At 40.1% G+C, this 26,400-nt stretch overlaps 3 protein-coding genes across 5 annotated transcripts in view; all 3 read left to right on the top strand.

Annotated features, from left to right (window-relative positions):
* The first annotated feature begins 1,141 nt into the window (after positions 1–1,141).
* On the top strand, positions 1,142–15,209 carry oafa (OAF homolog a (Drosophila)). The gene is made up of 4 exons (XM_063907392.1): positions 1,142–1,899; positions 12,056–12,190; positions 12,325–12,505; positions 13,348–15,209. The coding sequence occupies exons 1-4, from the start codon at positions 1,600–1,602 to the stop codon at positions 13,620–13,622; spliced, it is 891 nt and encodes a 296-aa protein (XP_063763462.1). The 5' UTR covers positions 1,142–1,599; the 3' UTR covers positions 13,623–15,209.
* A 478-nt stretch (positions 15,210–15,687) lies between these two features.
* On the top strand, positions 15,688–20,904 carry tlcd5a (TLC domain containing 5a). 2 transcript variants are annotated; one of them, XM_063906239.1, is made up of 3 exons: positions 15,688–16,041; positions 18,351–18,554; positions 18,842–20,904. In XM_063906239.1, exons 2-3 carry the CDS (start codon positions 18,359–18,361, stop codon positions 19,372–19,374), a joined length of 729 nt encoding a protein of 242 aa, XP_063762309.1. In that variant the 5' UTR covers positions 15,688–16,041; positions 18,351–18,358; the 3' UTR covers positions 19,375–20,904. The 2 variants fall into 2 exon arrangements, with proteins under 2 accessions (XP_063762309.1, XP_063762310.1); XM_063906240.1 differs by lacking the exon at positions 15,688–16,041 and adding an exon at positions 18,063–18,176.
* Positions 20,905–22,672: 1,768 nt separating this feature from the next.
* arhgef12a (Rho guanine nucleotide exchange factor (GEF) 12a) overlaps positions 22,673–26,400 on the top strand; it is a 37,936-nt gene continuing 34,208 nt past the window's right edge. The window contains exons 1-2 of one of the 2 annotated variants that reach the window (XM_063907457.1): positions 22,673–23,560; positions 23,956–24,085. In XM_063907457.1, coding sequence (XP_063763527.1) covers positions 24,054–24,085 — 32 coding nt within the window. In that variant the 5' untranslated portion in view covers positions 22,673–23,560; positions 23,956–24,053. Of the gene's footprint in view, positions 24,086–26,400 lie in introns of both variants that reach the window. The other variant, XM_063907458.1, reaches the window with a different exon arrangement.

Here is a 26,400-nt window from a genome sequence, read left to right as displayed (position 1 = left end):
ACAGCACCGAAAACAGCAGCTATTTCAATTATTTAACTAAGATGTAGCCTGAGACTAAACTCTGTCACAATGGGGTGTGTTTGCCTGACATCCACTCCTTCAGTCTATCAGGGCCCCCGTTTGGTTTGCCAGGCCAGGCTAACAATGTTTGCTCTGCTTTACAGCCTCTCTGTTTGCTTTCCCCTTCACTGGAGCGACCACCTCTTGGTCTGAGCAGCACTCAAGTCCTGCCACATTTGGGGTCACCCGCCCAGGGCTCGGCCCACCCACAATGCAGTGCGTCAGAGATAACACAACTGTTCAGGTGGTTTATTGCAGGGATGTCACCCTAGCTTTTTGCAACACAAACACATTGGTAATTAACCATTGATGTGGCTCTGAGATCTTCCTTCAGATAGGCAGCTTTCTGTTTGCCAACTCACACCTTAAGTATGTCAAGCTTTGCCCAGCAGATATCAGCTAATGAAACAACATTTCAGTAGAATTACGGTGTGACTGTTTTCCATTTTGTCATGATATCGGATAATTATAACCTGATAGATTTATTTCAGAGTATGTCACAACCAAAGTCATAAATAAAAAAAGTTGTCAGGGAGACCCAAACAAGTGAATAAATAAAGGGTAAGTTCACGAAGAGAATGTTTTTATTTATACTCAACTTTTCCTCTCAAACTTGGTTATTATTGTATTGAAGTTACAAATGAAGAGAATATGGTAAACTGTAGTACTGCCTCAATTTGACCCATATTTGATGCAAATAACCACAATAATATGTGATATACAACAAAGATGTGTTTAATCAAAGTTATCCTCCATAAAACGACATAGTAAACATTGTTTGCATTCATCATATTTATATTGATATCAAAAGGGTTTGTGAAAAATTAACATATTATACAAATATTATATAATAATGTTTTAGCTGCTAGTTATTGTTTGTTTACAATGAGCAACAGGTCGTTTGCCCAGTCTTTTATCCATCCCTACATAACAAGAACAACATACACAAAGCTATGATTTACAAATCCCAACAACACCTTTGTTATAATTGTTGGGGGTGTTATTAGTTATGCCTGCTTGCTGGAGTGCAGGAGGATCACATGAGGCCTTAGGGGGATGGGCAAAGTTTTCAGAGGGTGGTATGGCTTTAAGAGTTTACTACCATCCCTGCGCTCACTCTCTCACACAACAGAAAGTTTGGAGGCCAAGCAAGCAGTGGGATACCGACGGATAGGAAGTGACGGGACTGCATGAATTGCAGAAGAAGGAAAAAGCGGTGACGGGAATATCAACACAAAGCGAAAGAGAAGCAACGTGTGCGATCATCGGCTGTAGTAGGTTACGGAGGGGAAACTCAAATGCGCATGATCTTATCAACAACGCCGGAGCGAGAGACTTTCAATGGAAGTGACCTGGGATCCCAGAAGTGAGAAGCAGAGAGTTTAGTAAAGAAGCTACTCGTCCAATTTTGATGACCGTACTTCAGATTCTGGAAAGCACTTGCACACAGCGGACCATATGGAAGTGCGACATGTGATCTATATTTTAAAAATGAAGGAAACTACTATGAATAAAAATCCAAGAAAATAGTTAGGGGATATGAACGCAGATCTTTGGATTTCGCCGCGGTTTTTTCATCTGTCGTGTTCAGTTTTGCGCATTTTGGGTATGTTTGCGAGTTGCATCTCTGTGGCTTCAGTTCGGATACTGACCCGTCTCTGCGCCCTGGTGCTGCTGGTGGCTGTGGGACTGTGTTCCGAGCTGAGGGTCCGGGTCCGGCTCGCTGACGGACTGGTGACCGAGGAGGTTTTGGAGGCGGACAGTGAGAGAGACTTAATATCGGTCGAATTCAAGCAGGGAGACGGGGCACTCATCACTTTTGTGGCAGACTTCAAACAGGTGAGAGGTTGTCCTGTTTACAACTCAAACTAAACGCTTTTGTGCCTTGAGGGGACGTTTTCTATAATATTTGTGAGACTCCAGTGATCAGAGGGTTTAAACAAAAAGTGCATTGAAAGTCTTCAATGACTGCAAAACTGTCATTTTTAGCTGGAACCATAACTTGTTAAAACTGAGACCAATTATTGTTTACCAAAAGTCTGGCACACATGAATGCTTCTTCAGAGGTCTCCAGAAGTGGGCATTTAAGTATCTACCCAATAACTAAATAGATAAGTTATATCTATGTCTGGTACATGTAGTTAATTGTTAAAGCCATACTTGGTCACCCTTAAAATTAGCCAAAATTCAGGGGGAGAGAGAGAGCTTGTTGACCTCATTGAAACATCAATAACTGTTATTGGTCTTCACTTTGGGAAGCACTGTTTTTAAGTCATGTCCCTAGGGGAGAGGTCTATAGTCCCAAGAAGAAGTGTAATAGGTAGGAGTATATGTGCTTTTTCTTGACATCTTGTATGACTTCTTTTTTGGTTAGCTGATGAAATCAGCAATAAATCTTAATCCTATCAAGGCTGACAAATAAGGTTACGACAGTGGCCTCTTGGGTCAAGCGAAATGGTTGCCTCTAGGCAAGAATGTGGGTTCAAATCTGAAGCTTAAAGAAAAACATCCTGAAATCGTAACCTGCCCGGAGCATACACTGTAACTCGTACACAAACTTAAGTAGAACTTAGTAGTAGTTCAATTCATTGTTTTCCATCTCAGTTTGAGTTTCACAGATTTCAAGACAGCTGCTGCTCCTTAGATGTAGATGTCGAAGCTCCCCAGTGACCTTAAAACCCCTGTTGCCGACGAGGCCAGTCGTGAGCTGATCATCAGTGGCCATATTTAGCATTCTTAAAAGTAGACGATCAGATCAAGTGTCTCTCCCTGACCAGCACTACATTCACAATAGCTGGAAAGATGACACTTTTTAACTGTTGACAATGACTACTCTGGGACACATAAATGTCAGTCCTGAAAGAAAAACTACAACTGCTGTGAGCAAGGGTGGGGGAGATTCACAGAGGCGCACAGAGCAAAGGCATGTGTCTGTGATGGTTGCTGTCACACAGAAGCTGACAAGCTGGCGAGATGTGAAGGGGGAGATTTACCAGGATTAAGTGGGCATGTCTGACCTTTTTGATCTGCACGTCTGGTTCACTAACCAAAACAGCTAATTTAGAGTTGAAAGAGAAGAGGCCGCTACCCCCAATCATTGGTGATGCACCAATACAAAGATACATACACTGATCTGTGAGCAGTGATTTCTTTCTCGGTTGGGGAGGCACCCCATGATGCTGAGTCCCTTCACGCATGCACACGTCCATGCACATGCACAGTCCCTCATACATGTGCACATATGGTTTTGTTTATTGTATAAAACCTCTTAGATCACTTTACTGTTCCGCTGCCTGATTTATCTGTTCCAGTTGTAGGTCGGCCTCCTCGGCTCTCTCCCCTCCCCCCCCCCCCCCTTTCTATCTCCTTCTCCTCCTGTTCCCCTCTCTGTCTCTTGCTCACTTCTTCCTGCTCTCCCCTCAATTCTGCTGCATGTGGTTTTCATTCAGCTCTTGTGCAGCATCTCCAAGATTTATGGAAAGTTGGACGAGCTGTCACTTCCAGCTGCTATGAATGCATAGTCCAGATGAGCACATATGGCTAGAAAAGTATTTTAACAGCGATGTTAAACACTGGAGATTCATAATGAACTTTACAGTCAAAGGCGGATAGGTACTGTACAGGTTTATGAATTATTTATGTTAGTTTTTAGTAGTCAATCATTTACCTTTTTTAAACTGAGATGTTTTTGCTATGCAATTACGTCATTTGTTTCATCCAGGATTGAGTTCTATGTTTATTTATCAAACTATAAATAATGATCAGACAGCAGCTGTGTTCTTCCTTCCTGCTTTGTGAATCAGTGTCTACGATGGGATGGTAAATGCTATTGTCATTAGACACCGGAGGACTTTTTCTCCTGTATGTGAGAAGGAAGTTAGTCAACCTTATCCAAGCAATGAATCACAGTGAGGATCAGCCGCACTGTGATTTTAGTAGGGTTTCATTTGCTCTGAAGTCATGCAGACATATGGAAAAGATGATGTGGGTTAGCGGTTTGTGCTCATCCCACCTCCGTCATGTTGAGAAATCACAAAATGTAGATAACAATGTCTATTCAATTTGAACCACTAAAGAACAGCAATTTTATTTATTTTTTGCAAGAGAAAGCGTCATGGGAGGGAATTTATCAACCAATATGTATTATGCATGTTTAGGTTGCTGAACTTGTTTACATCTTTAGGGACTTGTTAGTGATTCCTGTATTTCATTCCTATCTGGTATCACAGTGAAGTTTTTACAGCTGACTCTACTCTAAATGATTTAAATTGCAGCAAGATGCTTGCTGTTCATTGATATCCTGATGACATGCTCACTGTCAGTGTACAAGTTTTTCAACATGAGGAGATGTGCTGTTGAAGGCTTGGATAGACAGTACATCTTAAGTCATTTGCTGATTCAGTACAGATTTTGTCTTGATCTTTTTTCTTCTAACAGTCTCAGACCTTGAGCTGAACATAAACCCTGTCCTGGAGTTGAATCCAAGGGAAAGGTTTCTCCTTTTTGAGAGACTGTTTTGGGTCTTTCCAGATGTAGAAACTTTTTAGAGAGGCTAATCAGAGTGTGCCCTGTGTGTCTTGCTTTCATGTCTAACTAGTGGGTTTGATCAATGCAGGAATGTGAGTGACTTCATAGGCCTCTCGGCTGAGTAAGACTTGAAAAAGTTTTAATCTCTGGGAAGCACTGGTGCACATCCTTGTGTATCTTTAGTAACATGCAGTTTGGTTCTACAATAAAACATTGTAAGCACAGCTTAAACATTTTTAAATCTGTTTTAATTTATGTAAACAAAAATAAACCCATAAACATTTGGTCAAATGTTTGCAGAATAGTTTGAAAAGACTGTTTAAATGTCGACAGTTTTCCATCAACACAAGTGTATTCTGTTCAAACAGTCTTTTAAGTGGGGTGCACTAGCCATTAAAGCTTTACAACTGAAGTAAGACCAAAGTTTTCCAAAGCTTTGTTATTTCTTTCCATGTTGCATTTTTGGAGGAGCTCCAGACTTAAGATTTTCATTGCCATTTCTACACTGTAGCTTATGTGCATATGACATTAAAAACTTTTAATCTTGAATAATGCAACATCAAACCATTTTGGTGAGTTATTTCATGGCTGTAGTTCTAAATGTATCCATATCAGTGTATGGCATCAGTGACCCCTTACTGTGCTGATGGGTCATGGGAACAAGACATAATGGGGGTACCTTGACACTCACTATCTCACATCATCATGTTAAATGAGTCTGGGTTTTGTAAACAATGGCACCTTGGTGTAAACAAGCTTGCAGGAAGTGTGTTGATTCTCATTTAATTTCAGCCTTACAAACAGGGCTGCGCTTCAACCAGGGGCAGATTTACCCTCAGGTCAATTTGCTCGAGTGTATATATTCTGATTGTCTTCAAAGAACAGAGGTTTTATGGATACGCCCAACTGTAAGCCTGCTGTAAGAATGAACTACTGATTCTTCACACACCCTTGTGCGCTATGTCAAACACAGGAGTGGAGTTAGGGGTGGGGAGGCAGGTTGTTTGGCCTGTCTTTGTGTCCTACCTTTGGGATATGCTGTACAGGGTCTGTGATCCTCTTTGGCAAAACCCTGTTCTTTCACAGCCTCCACAGATTGTATCACATGTTGAAATTGTTGAAAGTGTTTTGCCTTTGTTAGTTATTAGGCAAACTCTCCTGTGTGGGAGGCTTGCTGGCAATCTATGTTGTTATTTTGTGTTAGTGTGGGAAATGCAGGGATTTGCCAATTGAAGCAACTGGTGGTTGTTTTTCCCTGTTGGCAAGTACTATACATCATTTACAATGTTTTTTTTTGGCTGCCGCACCTTGGGTCTCACTCAACCCTGAAACACAATCCCGCTTTGTCACTTGCACAAACTTGTAATGTTTTTTTTTACAGGTAAGTGTCACCTCTTCCAGTATATGTTGTTGCTTCAGACACCATTGAGGACACAGCATAGGAACACATTCGTTTTCCAGCCAGCTATATAAGGTTGTGAAAGGTCACAGTGAGTCATCTGTGAGTCACCAACAATCACTGTTATCATCTACGTGAGAAAATTAAACACAACTCGTAATACATTTCAGTTTATCCTCAATGAATGCTCAGATATTACGTTATCTTTACTCTCAAAGTACCATAGAAGCCCAAGACTAATCCTAATTGGTTTCCCTTTACACGCTACAGTTGTTTTTTAATGTGGAAGAGAAAATCCACAGATAAGGTACTGCCTTATAAAACAGGAGGTGTAATTCAGTACCATGGCAACAAATGGTCTCTGTATCACTTTGTTGACTTACATGAAATGGAATGACATAAAGGTCTGCAGGAACATGTTGTTTAGTACCTGAAATTATTTGTGCAATATGCGCAGGCAGTGGACCCTTCAAAAAACATTCTTTCTCACAACCACCTTGGTTCCCTGTTGACTCTGAATCCCAGGAAAATGGTTTCTTCTGTAGCTGTGTGATGGCCCTTCAAGGCCCCAGATGGGCCTCTCTTGGCCCCTCTGCCACTGTTGATCCACACTTTATCCTTTATCCTCCTCCCGCCAGCAGGCCAGATGTTCGTCTGAAATGCTTCTGATAAAGAAAAAACATCCCATTCCCACAGAGAGGCAGAGATGGAGGACGTAGTATCAACCATTTTTTTTAAATGATTTTCCCAAGATCAAGGACAGTGGACTACATGGTGCTGTCGCAACAGCAATGAGACTGTATGTGTGGCTGCCCTGTGCATACTTGTGATCATTTCAAGCTACCTCAGAAGTTTTAAAATTTCAGTTGGCAACAAAAAAGCCAACAAATGGTTTACCCTGCCAAAGCTTCTTTTCTGTTTTCCACAGTGTGTCCTGAAATGTCCTTTTGTCAAATCCATGGCCGTGACCTTTGGCTGTCTTGGCCTTGTGCGTTTTAGACTGATTTATTGTTTGACTTCACTATGCAACCATTGTGTCAGTCTTTTCTAGTGCTCATTTTCTACGGGTCTCCACCTGGGAAGGTCTTACTCATAGATGTAACATCAGCCCTTTTCTTTTAATATAAACTGTTCTTGTGTTACTTTCCCAGTCAGAATACACAGTTTCTGTTGTTATGAAAAAGAGCCAGGAATCTCTAGAAAAGAAAGGGATCAAAGGATTTTAAAGGATACTATAGAAATCAGCATTGGGGTGCTTTGTTTTCATGTAAGAAAAGGTTTTAGGTCACATAACAGACCTGTTGGTTTTTCTTTCACCCAGATGACCGATTACACACAATGATTACTTTAAAAGATTTTAAAGATAATTAAAATGTAACATTTTAGTTGGGGTCTTGTTGTGATTGTGTAAGCATATTAGCAAAAAAGACACAATGATGAATACTTGCTTTAGCAAAAAAAGATATAAATATAATAATATATAACTAATGAAGCTTCTCATTAAATGGCTGATTGTGTCCCCTGCAACAGGATATGCAAGCTGTGGGACAACGGTTAGAGGCTGAATGGAGCTGTAGCCATCTCTATTGTTTATGCTTTATCTATCTGCCTCATTTCCTTCCCTGTTAGCACTCACTGTTTGTGTCCCTCTCTTTTCCTGAATGCATAGTCTCCACAAACAGTTTGGGTGTCTGGATAATTGTATCCAGATTCTGTGTGAATGAATAGTTCCCTCAAAGTGGTCTGCACATACTGTACTTTGCTCAGGTTTGCAGACTTTTTCAGATTAGAGGATGTTGGAGTTTTTTTTGGCTGTAGTTCATGTGTTACATAGTAAGTTACCTTCTATTGCTGTCAGGAGAATAACCAAGGGGAACACCTTTCTTTCTGTAGCCTTCAGTGTTTATTTGGTCCATTCACTGCCACTGTTTTCTAATTGGTTTGCTTTTTGGTCATCCAGGTGTGACCTGCCCCACATGTGACTCCACATTCCTGCCTTTGGAGCCTATGTAATTAGCTTTAACTCAAGCATTTCTTACTTCAGCGGCTTTTCTCAACTGCTTTTGTCTGTGGGAGTCTGTCTCACCCTCTCTCCCTCTGTCTCCAAACATGAGCTTTAATCCCCGCCTACACCTGTATGACAGGCGTCCCCTTATGCACAAAGAAAATATCCTCCTCGTCACCTTAAATGGTAAATACGTAAGTTGTTTTTAAAGGGGAGTCAGAGCCATTTAGGCAGGTTATGGGTCCTCAAAGTAAACACAACATTGAAACACTTATGTCTCTTCCAATATGGGCCATAGGGAATACTGGAAGCCACATTGATGTTGCAGACTCTGCAAAGTCTGTAGCTGTTGACAAAGAAAAATGTATGATTTTTGGCTTTTTACATTTATTTTATATATGTTTTTGGTTCCTGCTCTTACATTTTGCCTGGAACAAGACCAACTCAAATACCCACACATACCCACAGTGATCCCAAATGACTCATCAGAGCGTGGCTGACCAGCAGTCCTCCCCAGCCAGCCATCAGCCTTATCAACAGACAGGGTCTTAGAGGGGATTGGAAAACAGGAAGGGCCTTCTGCACTGGTGTGTGTGTGTGTGTGTGTGTGTGTGTGTGTGTGTGTGTGTGTGTGTGTGTGTGTGTGTGTGTGTGTGTGTGTGTGTGTGTGTGTGTGTGTGTGTGTGTGTGTGTGTGTGTGTGTGTGTGTGTGTGTGTGTGTGTGTGTGTGTGTGTGTGTGTGTGTGTGTGTGTGTGTGTGTGTGTGTGTGTGTGTGTGTGTGTCTGTGTGTGTTAGTATTGCTCCCAAAATCACATTTACATGTCTTGCAGTCGTCCTTTTAGGAGGATAAACTGCTCTTAGCTACAGAGCCTTCATAGAGAATAACTTCATTCGTTTTCTGGTTAAGGCTTTACAAAGCTCTCATTTTCACAGCCAGTAAACCAGGTTTGTCCTCTGTGAAGAGAACGTATTAGGCTTGCTTGGTTACTGCTACAGTGACTGAGAATGTTCACTGTAAATGGCTCCCTTTCAGTGTCTGAATAGGCTTTTGTGCACCTCCTTAAATAACCTTGCCTACTAAAGGTAACCACCAATGAAACCCGCTCCCCACCTCTCTCCTGTTTTAACAGGTCTTAGTATGACCCACTAGTAAGCTTGCATGAATACAGACTTGTGTTTGGCTTTCGGCCACTGGTAGTTTGTCTGCAAATGGACTAAGTCCCGGGTGTCAAGGAGCAATGCTCAGGAATCTGTACTTGTGTGGATTATTTATAGCCATGCTGACATTTACACTGCTTTGGTTGGTATAAAACTCAAGGCTTTGCTGTCCTTTTGATTATGGCATTACCCGCGTTTTTTCAAGACGGGGCAATGTCACGCCTTTCATTCTTAATGTCCGCACCTGGTGATTTTCTCTAAATGTTGGTCTGCAAACCTTTAATTTTATGTTGGCCTGGTATAAGCTTCACTTCTTAAAGGAGTAGTTGCATTTTAGTGGCCTTACTCATTTTCAAGCACTAGCAGGCCTACGTGTATTTTCCTATTCAGACGTGTCACCAACATTATATTGTATAGTACAGTATAATATATTTTTGAGCAGCAGTTGGTTTATTCTTTATGTATACCCATACTAGAGATGAAGCAGGATCTAGATACCATTATGTTACCTCTACTAATATCGCAGGAGCTTCACACCTGCCTCTCATATGTGTCATATCTTCTGTCAAATGGTACCAGTATCTTCCCCCATCAGCAGTTTGCATTATTCCTTGACTTACTTGGCAGAATTTTAAAGAGCTAGCTGTTGTCAGTTCAGTACTCTTTCTTTCTTTATAACAACTGGTTTAGACCCTTTTTTCGTTATCACACCACTGCACAAATCACTCTTTAGCTTAGTTTTCTTTTAAATGTGTCTGTACAAACGAGTCAGTGTCTGCATGTGCCAGTGCTCGTTTCAGGCAGGCAGGAGGGAGGCTAGTCTTGTCCAAACAAACGGTTGACTCCAGCAGCTTCTGTCTGGATGGAGATGTGGAGATGATGTCATTGTTATTACTCTTTATGCTTTTAGAAGCCATGCTGATTATTATCTTGGCAGCACCTAAACCGCTAAAATATCAACCCTGGTATGCTATCACCATTTAAAGGCTACGGTTACAGATGGATGGTTACACTTCATTTCTAACAAATGGCTTATATTAAGTGCTACCCCTTAAATGAGTAGTTTGAGTATCCAAAGTGATATATAGGAAGATTGAAACCCCAAATTGTCTTGTTATCAGATGCTTAAAAAAAAACAAGATATGATATCCTAATGTGTGAGTGATTTTGTTACAGAGCAGGGCTAGCTTGTTGCTTGCGTTCCCTATGCTAAGCTAAGCTTAGCTAGTGGACTTCAGGCATTGGCTTTATATTAAGCTTACAGACGTGAGTGATCAAATATAAGTAAGTGCATTTTTCAAAACTATCTCTTTAATATTTCTATTACAGATGTCAACATAGTTGCATTGCAGTAGAGCGAGACAATCATTAATATGGACACATAATGACACCAGAGGAGGAGGCCTACACTTTTCCATTGAGTAAGATTCAAAGAAGCAGTGCTGGTGGAGCTGCTCTGTTCCTCTGTAATTACCCAGAGAGCCCTGAGGCAAATCTATGTGGCTGACACAAATGCCTTCCCCCTGTCTTCTCTCTCTCTGCCTACACACAAACGTACACTCAGTGTCCCAGCATAGCACCATGTGTCTGCAATATCGGAGGTCTTGAAGTCGTGGCCTCTGCTTCTCCTACACTTGAGTGGAAATTGCACCCCCCTTTTTTTGTAAAAAAAAGAGTGATTGGTTATTATTGTAGTATGTCAACATGGCAACCTCTAAAGTATTTCATTTCAACTGTCCTTCTACACTCCTAGTAGTCTAAGCTTTAATACACTGAGCATCTCACAGAGATACGCGAGGCAAACATCTGAGGTTAATATCGTATAAAGCCTGTGAATCAATATTTGCTCAGTAATTTGCTTTCCAAAGGTCAAATACTATCGCAGGCTGTCTCGTGTAATACCCATGCTTGTATTGTATGCCTGCCAGAAACTCTTTTCCCAGAAAAAGTGGGTGTTAGAATGAAGAACCCTTGATCATACAAAGTAGTCTTTACTGCAGAGCTAAACATTTTAAGGCAGGTTCTATTGCTGTCTTGCCAGTATGTACACTTTTGCATACAGGAAGTGGGACAGAGGTGCTTAAGGAGAATTCAATGGGTTATCTCTGGGCTGTTTATCTATCCCAGAGTGCCTCCTGCTCAGGGAGTGAAAGCCTTCAAACTGCAGCCTTTTTGCTTCAAAAGGGTGTGTGAAAAGCGGAGGAGGGGTGTTTGGAACTGTGTGTGTCTGTCTTCATGCTGAAGCCAGTAGGGGGGGTGTGTGAATAGGAGGACAGGTCTGCTGCTCTGCTCTCCCCACTGTTAGAGCTTCCCATCATGCATTGCATGCCCCCTCACAGAACTCTTTATGGCCTTGGGTTTTGTGCCAGATCTCTCACACACACTTGCCAATAGAAACAAGCTTTTTTGGAGAATTCTCCACTATCAGTATTTTATTACTTCTAAAGTTCCTCATAAAACAACGTGGTAAAATGTTCCTGACTTTAACAACATGTGAGAAACTCTGATCATTTTCTCCAAAAACAGAGCCTAAGCCTTAAATTTGACAGTTCAAATAACCAGAGCTTGACTGGAGCAACGTTGCACAGGCCGACAGACAATATAAAAAGTATCAACAAACTGTCAGATGAAGCTGTATGGGCGTAGCTAACATAAACCCCTCTTTAGTTTAAGCAGACAGTTGTTTGAACATCTTTGAAGTCCACATATTGAAGTACTTTGAGTGTCTGGAGAAGTGCTACATTAAGTATGGGAATGGAAAGAATATTTGTTGTAAGCTGTCTGAACTGGCACATATAAACACTAAGTAATTATAACCTAGTTTCATGCAACACTTCCCAATGTCTTCTGGGAATCATCTTTTTATCCGTTCAGCATGTCATCCCTCATCCCTTATGTCTTGCAGGATGTGAAGATATTTAGAGCGCTGATCCTGGGTGAGCTGGAAAGAGGACAGAACCAGTACCAGGCCCTGTGCTTCATCTCTCGCCTTAGCCGCAATGAGATCATCCCGAGCGAGTCAATGGCCCGCCTCAGACAGGTATTACGTCAGGGCGTCAAGCAGAATTTATGTTTTAACATTAACATTTTGGATTCCTGGAAGAAAAAAAAAGAGAAGTGCATGTCCAAAGTATCTTAGGATGTGGATATTTATCATTTTTGTTGGCTGTTCAGAAAAATCCTCAGGCCATCAGACTGGCGGAAGAGCGGAGAGGACTGGAGCAGCTGACGATGAGCGCTGTAGTTAATTTAACTCAGGCCTCTCAACTCAGCTCCCACATCCACAATATGTGCAGCGAGGCCCGGGAGGCCATTTACACCAGGGAGTCCGATGTCAAACACTGGCTGGACAAAGGTCAGTGTCATTTTCAGTTTGTTTAGCATTGAAAGTAGCAGAAGCCAAATGATTGTCTCTCTTCTTATCTCTGTCATTCCCATACCCCCACACTGTCACTGTCCACCAGCATATATCTCTCTAATGACATTCTTTATCTCCCGGACACTCTAAATCTTTCCTGTTTCTATCAGGCAAACACCTCTTTCCACTTAATTTCTGTGATACTACTGTAGTTCTTATCTCTGACTTTTAGTTGATAAGGATATATTACTGCTAATGTTATTGTTGTTTACCTTTGTCTGTGTCTCTTGAAATCCTGGTAAAACCTCGTACTTTTACCTTTTAAAAACAAATCTTTGAAGCCTCTCTAAACAGGCCAATAAATAATGTTTGACATGATTAATTGGACAAATAAAGGAATTCTGATCTGATCTGATTGTACAATCCTCACACAACATTTCATTAACTGTTTGTTGTTAAAGGCCCTTTAGCATTGGGATCCTGTATCTTAATAGAGATGAAGTCCAAATTATCCAGGCTGAGGAGAATCCTTATGACAGCACTTTTGTCCACTGACAGCACTGTTACAGAGGAAACAATGTTGATGGTCATGGTTCAGCAAGCACTCTGCACCATTATCAGTGAAGGGAATCTCAGTAGCATCTCCTTTGCATAACAAAGCTCCCCATTTACTGCACCATCTCCCCTCCTTTGAGCCACTTTGTTTGCCCTCTTCAGTTCAATACAGCGTTTAATTGAGTCAAATCCAAAAGAGAAAGATTCACAACTCTGTGATAGCTGGCTTTTGTTTTTAACACCATAGCTCTGATAATAAATCTTCTCATGCTTCTGTGTTATAGGAGTGGATGGCTCCATATTCGAGGTCCTGCCTCAAACAACAGAAGCGCCCAGCTTTCAGGCCTGTCACTCTACTAAAGACTTGTGGCAGCCCTGTCTCTGCACATACAGCCTGCGTCTGGAGTGGTACCCATGTTTGCTGAAGTACTGCCGCAGCCGGGACACCACTGGCAAAAGCTCCACCTACAAGTGTGGCATTAAGAGCTGCAGCAAGGGCTACCATTTCACATTCTATGTTCCCCAAAAACAGCTGTGCCTATGGGACGAGGAGACCTAACATTTTATTCTGGATAGTTAAGAAAAGATAAATACTTTTTCCCCCTACCCAAGCCAATTCTTCCCCAGGCTATTCAAAGCAACAGTTACACTGGACCTCGGTTTATGTGATGTTTAGTGAAACTGTCTCAAGTGGGGAGTGGTAGGATCCAGATGTTCAAGATGACATAGAAATTAATCCAGGTTCAAAATGTGACCAAAACATTTACAGGAAGCAAAAATGCAGTGTAAGTTTCTAAGAGGCACCACTAATTTTTGGCCTTTTCTGGGGAAAATGACATATTTTGGTCGATGATAATGTCACTTTGCCAATAAGCTGTCACTTTTGTGCCTTTTTCTTTGAGAAATTATTGGAGCAGATGACAAATGCCAACAATGATAAACTCCCAGTATGCACAAAGCTGGACAGTGCATACCAGGTCAGTTAAACACCAGCAGAGGAACAACCGAGTCAACCTCTGATCAAATGAAGATACTGGATATAGATTATCTTCCATCCTAGCTATGGAAGAAGGTGTATGGTTTTGGACTAATATCTGTGAAAATAGCCAGCTGAACTAAAGCTGGCTGACAAAGGAAATGCTTCCTTTGTTTTGAATGCTTCTTCAATGCTGGCTATATTTATTTTAGTTGCAAAGTGAAATTATTGAGGACTATTTTTATATATTTTTGCATTAAGCAAGTGGTAAAAGTCACATGTGTAAACCACAGGTCGTCAGTAACAATAACTATTTCAAACACATTGTAGAACCATTTAACCTCTTGGATTTTTGATGTTGTCTCAAGTATCATCCTTATGCCATAATACTTTGTTGCACGTTTTCATGGTTAGGCAGTGAGTGTGTAAAAACAGGTTTATTATATTCTTTAAAGGAGACTTTCTTTAGTTCTTCTCCATCAAGTCCCGGGGGGGCAGACTAATGTCTGTTGCGCCAATAAACCAAAGTTAATGGATATACAAAATAAATCAAAGAGGGGCTTAAAGTTTCACTTACTCTTTACTGTGGTGTTTTTCAAGGATTCATTTAACCTGCAGTGTGGCCTGTAACATAAACTATACTGCCATCTTCTGGTAAAACAGTATATTTCTGGTTGTTTCCCAATGCCAAATGCTGTTCATGGTTTTCCGTTTTGTTCATGTGAACAGTTAAATGTCTTTAATTTATGCAACTCAAGTCCCTGATCATATTTCATGCCATTCAAGGAAAGATTTTGAAGTTTTGGGACCAAATTAAACTGTATCTGTCTTTTATTCAGAACAAATGGTTGGTACTATTTTAGTTTTTCTTATCACCTCTTTCATTTAATTCTTTACCGCTATAAGAAAAACAAGTTTCTGTCCTGTGTGTTGGTATGTCCTGCTAACTAATGAACCAAATGAGTGAAACATATGTGGCCTTAACTGGTTATCAAGTGCCTTAACATTTCCACTGATATCTTTGCTATGTAATTGTAGATTAAGTTTGTAAACATATTTTTTCTATGAAAGAGTTTAAAAACATGTTGTAAAAAAGTTGCCATAAGAAAATTAAGCATTTAGGTAATGTACCATTTAAGAGTTGAGTTTCAATAAAGTCTTTTATTTGCACTGCTTCTACAATTGTATGTTTTTTATCCATTTATTTGGGGTCATTTTATGGACAGCATATAGTAGAGGGCTGACATGAAATAATGCCTGATTTAAACTGGGAATGTTGTGACTACATAAAGTGAACCCTAACGAACCTTTGGATGCCCCATGTTAGATTCTAGTGATGACGTTATTGTCCTGAAATGGAAAATATCTGTTTAATGACCCACTCACAAGCTGCAGCAAGGTGTGGGACTACATTGCATTGACACTTTGGTAGGAGTTTTCACAATGGGGTGAGGTTTTGTCTGTACCAGTGTGCAGTCCCATATTATGCGTGTAAGAATATAACTTATATGAACTATTAATGTAGTTCTAATGAGTGTTAATAAATAATGTAGATCTTCCATTTTGTCGTCATACAGAAGAGAACAGTTGTTATTTCTAATATTGCCCGCAAGGGGTCACTAGTGCTCAAAACCAATCGCCCCATCGCTTTGGGAAGATATCAAGAACGATGGAAACACGCTTTATGTTAAATATGAGCCACGCCTGCCATAATCTCTAAACTAAGGTTGGGTATGGGATTATACAACCGAGGCTCAATTCTCTTTTATACTGCTATTTGATATATTTGCATGTACAGCGACTAATGAGGTGAAAGGGGAGTGAAGGGATGCTGAAGAAGGCTGTTGTTGCTGCCACCGGCGGAGCTCCACGAAAAAGATAACAAATAGCAGCCACTGTGTTTGCTAACAACCCTTTGACAGTCTGCTTCAGAAACATATCTTCACAGGACAAAAAACACGCAGGATGTAAACGAAGAGACGGCCACATGTGCACCATCAAGGTAATGCTATTTCACTGCGTGTGTGAACGTGAAATAGTCCCATAGAAAACGCTTTGTTAGCCATCGTTAGCTCGCTACTTTACTGGGTAGTCAGCCGGTGAGAGAGCATCATCTTACATTCAGAGATAAGCTCTAGTCCTCCTGTCCTTTCACTTATTTTATCAAAAAACAGTATTTACCAGTCCTACTATTTCAACTGTGTATTTATAAATGTGTTTATCACGAGTGCCCTTACAAAGACAGCAGCATACCATGCAAAACAGAGTTACTTACAATAGAAAACAGATCGACATGAATTACAAAATGATGGCTACAATATATATTGTGTATACACAGTGGTGTGTAAAGTAACTAGGTAGATTTAGTAAAGTACTACACTGAAATAGAAACAACAATTAAATAGGACTTTATTTAACCCTGAAGTAAATTCACAAGCAGTATACAAAGTAATTCAAATAAGCTTTGATTACACTTTAAAGCATCAATATTTATGATAATATATCTTATATTATTATGAAATGTACTGGCCTGCATATTGAGTACAAGTATATGTTGAGGCTAATACATTTGTACTTTTACTTGAGTAACATTTTGATTGCAGGATGTTTGCTGGTTACAGATTATTCCTACACTCTGGCACTTCTACTTTTACTTAAGTACAAGATCTGAGTACTTTTTCCACCTCTGTGTATTTACACAGTGGTGCAATGCAATGTTAGACAATGCGAGATAAAGTTATTCACCATACTGGTTTTTACTTCGATTGTATGTACTTTGTGTTGTTTGTTATGTCATTTATCTTTTATGTTCCAGATGCAATCTTGTATTTGTATTGCGTTCTTGTTTTAGTTTTCCCTTTTGTTGATGTTTTGGGAAAAGTATGTTACCTGTAGATTGTTTAGGAGAGAATGAAGCCAAACCAAACTTAACCTCCATATATGTTCACTTCCATAACTATTCAAACAGCCCTAGGATCTCACCTACCCAATCGCTGTGGTTTTACATCACAGGTTGAATAATAGAATGAGCTAAGCTTAAGTTAAGTTGTCAACGATAAGTTGTTGTTACTCATTTCAATAAGTTTCCAGCTAAAAAAACCCAAACCTTGCACAGTTTCCTGTTACTACAATGCTCATTCATACCCGAAAATCTTTGGGTTTTGACTTTTGGTTGGTCAAAACAATACATATGATCACAATGGGCTTGAATGGGCATTTGTCACTATTTTCTAACATCTTAAAATAGTTCATCAAGAAAATAATTTGACATTTGCTGAGAAACAGTAGTGACCCTGCCAAACCTGTTCTCTTGCTCACTCCTCAATATTTAACTATTACTAAAAGAATAATTTACATTTGATAATAAGTCAAAGCAAGCTCTTCTCCCAGCTGGGAGAGGTTGGCTCCAGGGAGATATCCACCTGATAAGTTGGACTCCCATATGTCCTTACTGATCTCTGACACTGCTCCAGCTTTGTCCTGTTAAAGAGATGGTTTTATGAATGTCGGGCAAAACCTATCAACTTTCAGGGTCATACTAATACACGACTGTAGTGAATAAATGTTAAAGCTCCAAGTCCATTTGCCTGGAGGTTAGTGAGAGAATAGGAAAGGGCTATGATGACTACAACTAAAGGGCCATATTGAAAACTCCATATCAGTTGCCAACCTATTTTGCATGTTGCTTTGTGAAGAAAACTGACACATGGATCGGTTCCACTGCATATAATATTACAGCTTTGCCTCCTCATGCCACACACCCATACCACAAATGTGTCACTGCAAGCCAGACAGCAACAATACATTTTACTATTATTATTGCATGTCGTTTTTTACAACATCAAAAACAGTCTTTCTCTCATGAGACTGTCTGAGGCCCATCACCCAGTAACCTCTTGTCTAATTAAAAAAAAAACTTTGTTTAGTCTTTGAGATTCACGTCTTGTTCCATCCCAGTTAGGGTGGGCCTGACAATCTGAATGGGCTCACCTCCTAGTACAAACGTCACAGCAGAAGAAGAGACGTCCCCCTCACCCCACCAGACCCTCTGCCATCCAACTGTGGTGCTATTCTAGTTCAAGCAAAGGCTAATTGTTGGTCCGTGACAAAGGATTGCACAGTCCAAGTCGCTGGACGGTAATGCTGTCTCTTTCTACTGTAAACGATATTACTGCACAAGATGTGCCTCTTTGCTTTTTTGTCTTTCTGATTCATTTGATTCAAAGTTGGCTTGATGACGGCTGAGAAGCAAGTCTTAAGAGAAACTGCATGTGGGTTTAGTGTTTTTAAACTTGTTTGTTTCGTCTGTAGTGGAGAAGATGTCACTGGTTGTGGTTGGTGCGCTCCTGTGCCTGTCTTGTTGGGTCTCTCTCTACTTCATCTTGTGTCACGTTAACGGGTCCAGGAGCTACGAATGGAACTGTCGCCTCGTCACCCTGGTACACGGCATCCTGGCAGTCTGCATCACAGCATACATAGGTTATGTCGATGGACCCTGGCCTTTCACTTATCCAGGTAGGACACTTACCCTTCTTCAAATTATCAATGCTTTTGCTTGACAAGCGGCTTAAATTACTATACATTTATAGTCTTGATTGCTTAGTTGATCATCTCTATAATGCTTAGCATGTTGTGGAAAATGTTTGTTGTTGAAACAGCTATTTTTATGCACACTTTTATTTAAACTTCCAACAGGAAAAACAGAGGGAATAAACCACCGCTATTATTTCTGTTTTCTCTTTGATTCTATGATTGTTGTATTTAACATGCCTAATCAAACCCCTTTTTCTGATGCTACTTAGGTACTAAGAACACTCCTCTGCAAATAAGTGCAATGTTGGTGAGCCTCGGCTACTTTATTTTCGACATGGCTTGGTGTGTGTACTTCCGCACTGAGGGTCCCGTTATGTTGGCCCACCACACCATGAGCATCTTGGGAATCCTGTTGACCCTGTGGTTGGGGGAGTCTGGCATTGAGTCCTGCGCGGTGCTCTTTGGCAGTGAAATCACCAACCCCCTCCTGCAGGCACGCTGGTTCATCAAACAGACAGGACATTACGGGACGCGGCTAGGGGACACTGTGGATGTCCTGTTTGTGCTGCTGTTTGTGGTGATGCGAGTCTTCGTGGGAGGCACAATGCTGTACTGTGAGCTGATCTCACCAAGACCAAGATTCTTTATCAAGTGTGGGGGAGTGGCTATGTACGCTCTGTCCTGGGTGTTCATGGTGGACATTGTTCGATTTTCCATAAAGAAGAGCAAGAGCTGGCGTAAACAGAAGAGAGAGCAACAGCAAACACTGGCAGCTAATGGTCATGAAGGGAAGAAGGACTGATTGGCTCTAAAGTCAGTCTGTGTTTTTTTTTTATACCATGGACACCCAAGGGAAATTACAAAGAATATAAACTTTTTGCATCTAAAAGTAATTTAAAAAGGGATATTTCAAGTTGAGAACTATCCTTTGACATCTTTCTGCGAGGTCTAACATTGTCTGGACTCTTTTTTTGTCCAGCTAGTTCAGCTGAACACATATTTGATTGTGTAAAATGTGCAGTTAAACAACACAGATGTAGATGAAGACACTGAAAACCAAAGCACAGACGTGTTGGGGAGTTGCTCCAAAGGAAAGCTCAATGTTAGGAAAGAAACAGTTTACACTTAATGCCTATCCTCTGTGAAACATTTTTCATCATTTCAATAGGTTTTTTGGCATATGGGAAACTTTGAGCAGATGTGAAACGTGTACTCAGGGAGAGGAAGAGTAATGTCATATGCACATAAGCTATATTGTAGAAATGGAAATGAAAATCTGAACTCCTAAGCTCCTCCAACAATGCAACATGAATATAAATGTATGAGACATAAAGTGGGATGGATTCCAGAGAAATGTATGTGATATGTTTGATAACTTTGTTTAATTCAGTTTATAGCAACTACTTTACCATTTTCCTGCTTTATAAAATCTAAGTTCAAGATCCTGCCCAAAAAACCTTCATTTAACTTCCCACGTGTGAGAGATAAATCAAGAGACCCTTCTCATATACAGAGCTCTGCTCTGGCAATGCTATTATGTTGCAGTCCATTTGGATATTTATGTTGAATTTGAATATGTGGACATGTTTGGTTGTTATTTGAGAGGTGTGATTACAATTGAAAAGTTCTGTCCACTCACCCTTAACATACTTATATAAAAAAGTATTTATTTTACCTGTTTGGAGAGTTATGAGTTTTAGTATTTAATGTTTATTTAATGTGATTTGCTATAATGTGATGGCAACCCTCTGAAACATTTTCATCTCAATACTGATTGTGATATTTGAATATTGTCCAGAAAGAACACACAAGTGCTTTATGGGATTATATACGATTTATCTTACTCCATGTCTTAAATTGCTCCACGCCGATAAAGCTAGCAATCTCACAGGTTTTATCTTTGAGCTTGGATCTGTTTTCTTGTTATAATGACCATATTTTTTATATTATGATTACCATTATTATTATTGCACATGGATATCTGCAGTAGTGTGCTAAAAAGCCCGCCATTTCATTTTCTTCACTTTATGGTTTATTGAGATTTGACGTGTTGCGCTGTTTTTGTGGGAGAATAATGTGAGCATCACCATTCTTCCCAAGGAACTAAACATATAACTGGTGTGTGCCTTAGTTATCTATACTTTTCTAAATGTTTGGTTTTGTTCTCTGCTGTACTTTTAACCCTCCAAAATCCACATAGCAGTAATGAAGAACCATTATACTGTAAGATTTGGGGTTTCATGGTTTCCCTTTGTAATCCCTTTGTGAAGTTGTATACAAAAAATATGACCGACTGTTTGTATGCCTTTTAAATAAAATGTAAACAAAAACATTTCAGCTTAAAATCAAGAACCAGCTGCATTTGTTTATTTATGCCACACATACTTAAATGTATTTTTGGACTAAGACTGAAGTTACGTGAACTGTCCACATGGTGGTGTCAGATCAATGGTATATGAATGATGAGGAAACGTGAGGACAGTCTGTCTGCAATGCAGGGGGAAAAGTGTCAAATACTACTTTTATATTGTAAACATTTTTCCACTTTTACTTCTCAGCATACATTCAACAGTTTTAAATCTATGTGTATTAAATACATATGTTCAAGTGCTAATGCTAACAAAGTTAAATATGGTGTATGATGCTGTATGTAATATACATTTTATATTGTAAAATGCCACAGTATAGTGTCAGCTTCCAGAAACATACATGATAAAATAGCACCGCAATGCAAAAAAAAAAAAAAAAAGTGGAAATAATTATAGCCAGTGCACTAGCTCATATTGTGTATTCTCAATAGGTGACACGAACCAAACCGAAAAATAACATAGATCAAGAGAAGGTAGAGAAGTACAATTGCCCATGCTTCCCTCACAACAGTGTAAGGTAAACAGGATAGTTTCATTGTGATTTGAAACCCCCAATAAGCAAATACCAACAAAAAAGTTCATTTTAAGTAAGTAAAAAACATTTATGACTGCTTATTAAATCAGTTAATATTGATCACAATGATTATGGATCTTGGTCTTGAAATTGTTAGCAGTAGTTTGCCAGTTGATGTAAGCTTTCTCTCTGGATGAATGGAGAAACTTTCATCAGAATAGGAGTGCCTTCTTGTTGATGATGGACAAAGGACTGGGCTGTAAGCTGTAAATAAAATACATAATGACTGTTCTCTCTTTCCCACAACAACCACAGACAGACAGAGAGTCATGAACACCATGATAAATACAACAACACATATAATCATCAACAAAATCAACCACCAATGGAAAAAGTGTCTTCTTCTTTTTTGTTGCCATGGATGGAACAAAAAAGAAACACAAAAACAACCAGGACAGTAACTTATTAGCTGATTGCCTTTATTGATGCTGATTTATTGTGTGTCTATCAACTTATCAATCTATCGACAATAATAAATATCATAATTTGCCCTCTCCCTCAGATTGATGCTGTTTATTTTTAATATTTAACAAACGTTAAATGCAACTAATTATATAACATTAGATTCAACTATATTGTCATTGCACGAGTACAATGAAATGCAGTTTGCATACAACAAGAAAGTGCAAAGAGTAGTAAAGTGCATGAGGTTAGAATAGATTTACATAATCAACGTTGTAGTCATTTAAATACATGTATAAATGAATACATTTCTTTAGATGAGGTGCAGATTTAGAAGCATATAGATATAAGTAAGGTGGTACAAAAAAAACAGTTCCAATGAACATTACATACATACAATATTTCATAAATACTCTATAAAATAATCTGCATTTATCTATATAAAAAACAACCTTTTAACGATTATTCCATTTTTATTTTTGCCAATTGTGTTCTTTGTCATCGACTTTGTGGTGCAAGTCCCATGAAGCTTCCATCTTTTTCTTCCCATAATCTAACATTTATTTGAATACTATACAAATAAATTAATACTTTATTACGATTACTTCTACCAGTATTAGTAGTGACGTTATAAGTAGAAGTAGTGGCATCATAGTTATTGTTGTGTTATGTTCGTGTTGTTTCGCAGCAGTCTTCCCAACATTATGCTGAAACAAAATGAGTTTTCCAATCTCCCGGCGGAAGTGGTTAGTTGAAGCGCTACTGGACTCCAACAGCTAGCTGGCTAGGGCGTTGCTAGCGGCAGAGAGTGGGATTTTTGGTACCTTTGCGAAAGTTATAATCTTTTATAAATAACCACTTGCGTTGGAAAAAGCAACGTTTGATGTTCGCTGAAAGTTTTAACCGCCTGGTTGGGTTTGTGTCGTTGTTTACAAAGGACTTGTGTGACTTTCTGTCCCGTTAGCTGGCACATAGCTAGCCTGCTTCCATCCACGGGAATTCTGCTGAGAAACGACTGAATTCTGGAAACATGGAGTCAAGGACCGCTGCGCTGTGCTAGCCGACTTCACTGGACTTTCTTTCCCCAAGGAGACTTTTTGAAGGACAAAATACGGAGACATATCGCTTACCAGTTAATATTCATGCCGCGCTGTTAATATATTTTTCAGTCGTTAGCCGGCTCATTGTTGTGAACGGGAGTTTGCTTAGTTTGCACTCGAAACAAGAGCGTACGAGGCAAAGTTTTTTTTTGCTGAAAGAGCTCAGCTCATCTGTTTTGTTAGCTGGTAGCAGGCGAGATTCAACTCCAGCCAGCTTTCCGTGAGAAAGCATTTTCTTAAAAAGCCATCCTGCTTTTTGAAAATATACCATTTTACCAATTTTCTTTTTGAATCTAACGTTTTACACCGGTGTAACATTAGCTGCAGTTGTTGCTAATTTGTAACACGGGTCGTTTAAACTCGGTATTGAGCGATTCTCATGGTCACGGGAGAGTCTTCCCTACAGCCACATACAGGCATTTCTTGGAGCAGGGAATACCAAATGGGACTGGAGGAATTTCCATCATCTTCAAAGATCATTTAGGAACCAATCTTCAGCCGAGCTGGGGTGGTGGCAGACGGACTACATCGCAGGGCCAAGGGGTCTGTTGTATTGGAATACATATTGTTTACACATTTCGTATCGACGGACAACTGGCATGTGAATGCAAGGGATTCATACAAGGAAGTTTATACATGCACGACAACTTGTGCCAGCTGACGCAGTATATTCATTCTTGTTGCCAAAATATTGTTTCTAGCCGGGGAAGGATATCATCCGACTGCCCAGCTAATACGACAGAGGCCCCGATTAATTTGTTAAGGGCTGCACTGTAGATTCCTCGCTATTCAGTGTTTGGCAACAGGCATTTGCTAACACATAGCATTTAAGCAGTATTTGTGTTTTCTCAAGTGTTTGGACGTGCTTTGCAACAGCAGTCAACAGTGTCCTACAAGTAATCTTTACTCAACGTTCTGAAAACCCTTGCCTACTTCAGACGAATGCCAGAGAAGGACGCTCCAGGAAATCGCCTCATCACACTCTGGAAAATGTTAATCGGATATAATTTTCTGCAAATCTAGAACCGGAAGCCCAATGAGTGACACACAGTCCAGCTTCACTGACAGGTACACAAATCTTTATACTCTTTTAATGCACTCTCTGCTTCCCACATGCACACACTGAATCTCCACAGTAATGTCACATGGCAATCTGTTACAGTTTAATGATTTGGTTTGAGAATATTAATCTGTAACACAACCCTCAGTCTGATGAAAATGTGTTTTTCATGGTCCCGAGTAAAGCACTTCTTTGTGGTGCTATGCTCTGTAATAATAACCATGTTGTACAATCTAATTACTAAGGAAGGACATCAGATCTTGATGGAAACTCTGCTGATCTCAGCATGGGTAATGGAGTTTTTTTCTGCAGACAGTAAACTAGTACTTGTCCAAGGATTGAGAAGGCCTACCAATGTTTGTGTGCCAGAGAATAACCGTCTGTGATCCTGTACACCTTTAACATCCCTATTACTCCTAAGCCTTTCAAGCTTTTCCTACACCTATTAAAGCAATCTCCTTATTTAGACAAAAACCTTCATCAGCTCATTACCCTGTCTAACAAGGCATGTGCCAATTTTCACTGAAATATTGGACACTTTTGCTAGAGCCTACAGGATAAATAATGTGTTGTTAGCACAAAGAAACTAACTAAATGATAGACTGATCAGCCTATACCTTAATAACTCATGTTGATATAAATTGTCAATATTCTGTTATTGTATTTACAAGAAAATGTATTCCTCTATCTTGTTCTACGTGTAAGAATAGCAAGGTTTCTGTTCTCCATTGGATGCACTCTGCAGTCTAACAGAAGGGAAGCTGTTGCGTTACGTCCAGCCTTCCCACCTGAATCCCACATACCTGCAAGGAGAGCAGGCTGACACAGAGGAATGTGGCTGTATATTTAGAGCAGACAGAAGCTTTATTGCACAGGTTGGGATTTGAGATACCCTTCTGGCTAGGGCATGAGCTAGAGGCTAAAAGCCCAACCCCATTTTTATAGGACCCCCCTCCCCCACTGCAAGGATGGCAACAGTGGATGGCACCAAATGCTATTGTGGTGCGGTTTATTGTGTTTTTGGAAATAATATTATCTTAATTCTGTGAATGGCAGTATGAACTAGACCACTGGAGAAACTCTCTGGTTGCTTGTACGAACAAATCAGTGCTTTCCAATCACATAGTCTGTGTTGAAATGTAAACAGTGGTTGAATATACAAATCACAGAGATCCTCCCAGCATGACGAAGCACCCAGTGTTAGGTTACTATTAGACAGGGGAGTATATCCTACATCATATTTGGTCATTTAAGATTTGCTGCACGCATGCTGCATGGGAAATCTTGAGGCTGTGTTATGTGTTGTGTAAGTATCTTCCCTTTTAGTCAGAGTATGTGGGTTGACATCTGTTGGAGGGTTCTGTTTGTTTTAGTTTCACAAACTGTCAATCCACACTCGTACTGTGTGACACCTAGCTCTAACCCTGCACCAAATATGTTTTGGACTGCAGCAGTTTGTGGAGGGTGCTTCCCTCAGTGGTTGATAATGACTTTATTGATTTATGGTGTTGTCTGTCTTTCCTTCTCGTCTTAAGTCCATCTATATTCCCCGTCCTTGCTGCCTCTCCACTGTGTGTGGTGTTGTGCAGTTTGTTTTCACTCTGTTGGCTGCAGTGGGAGTATGCATCCAACATCTATTGGGGTTGGGCTGCCAGCCGATGGGTCAGTTTAGTGTGCTGCTAGCTCTTTGTCATAGAGTTCTGCTGATCTCCACGTTTTTCACACCCCCCTGAGGCCCTCCCGGGAAGTGGTGCTAGTGACATCACTAATAGTAAACAATAGCTTTTAGTGGGAGCAAACTGGCTGTCCAGAGTAGCAGTGTGGGTCAGGTACATCCAGGGAGGCTGGTCCGAGCCTGTCCTCATTGTTACCCTGTGGGAGGAGAACTGTAAAGTGATGTCTGTGTGCATTAAAGGAATAGAGTTGCATCTAACATGTTTGTTATGTGTTCATTTATCATCATTGACTCTGATGTAGCTGTTGACTTTGTTTGGGCTTTGATCACTCCTTTAGTCTTCACTAGGCAATGGTGATGTTTTCAGATTGTTGATTTTGACAGATCATTACAAAAATGAAACAGACAAATTTGCAATTCTGCAACCAGAAAATAGATAAATACATCAAGTAAAATCTGTAATTGTTATTTTTATCAATAATCTGGCACTGGAGTTGAAATGTCCCTGACTGTAGTAGAATGTGTTCCCTTGTGATGCTTCCTTCAGTGAGTGGTTCTGACAGCTGGGTCTGCTTATGCGTCTGCTGTATTTGGCATTCCGCCCTTATAATGCAGTATGCTTCAACTACCTCTCGTCAGCACAGATAC

The sequence above is a fragment of the Eleginops maclovinus genome, chromosome 18, assembly GCF_036324505.1.
Source record: "Eleginops maclovinus isolate JMC-PN-2008 ecotype Puerto Natales chromosome 18, JC_Emac_rtc_rv5, whole genome shotgun sequence".
Lineage (NCBI taxonomy): Eukaryota > Metazoa > Chordata > Actinopteri > Perciformes > Eleginopidae > Eleginops > Eleginops maclovinus.
This window is presented reverse-complemented; position numbering and strand designations above follow the sequence as displayed.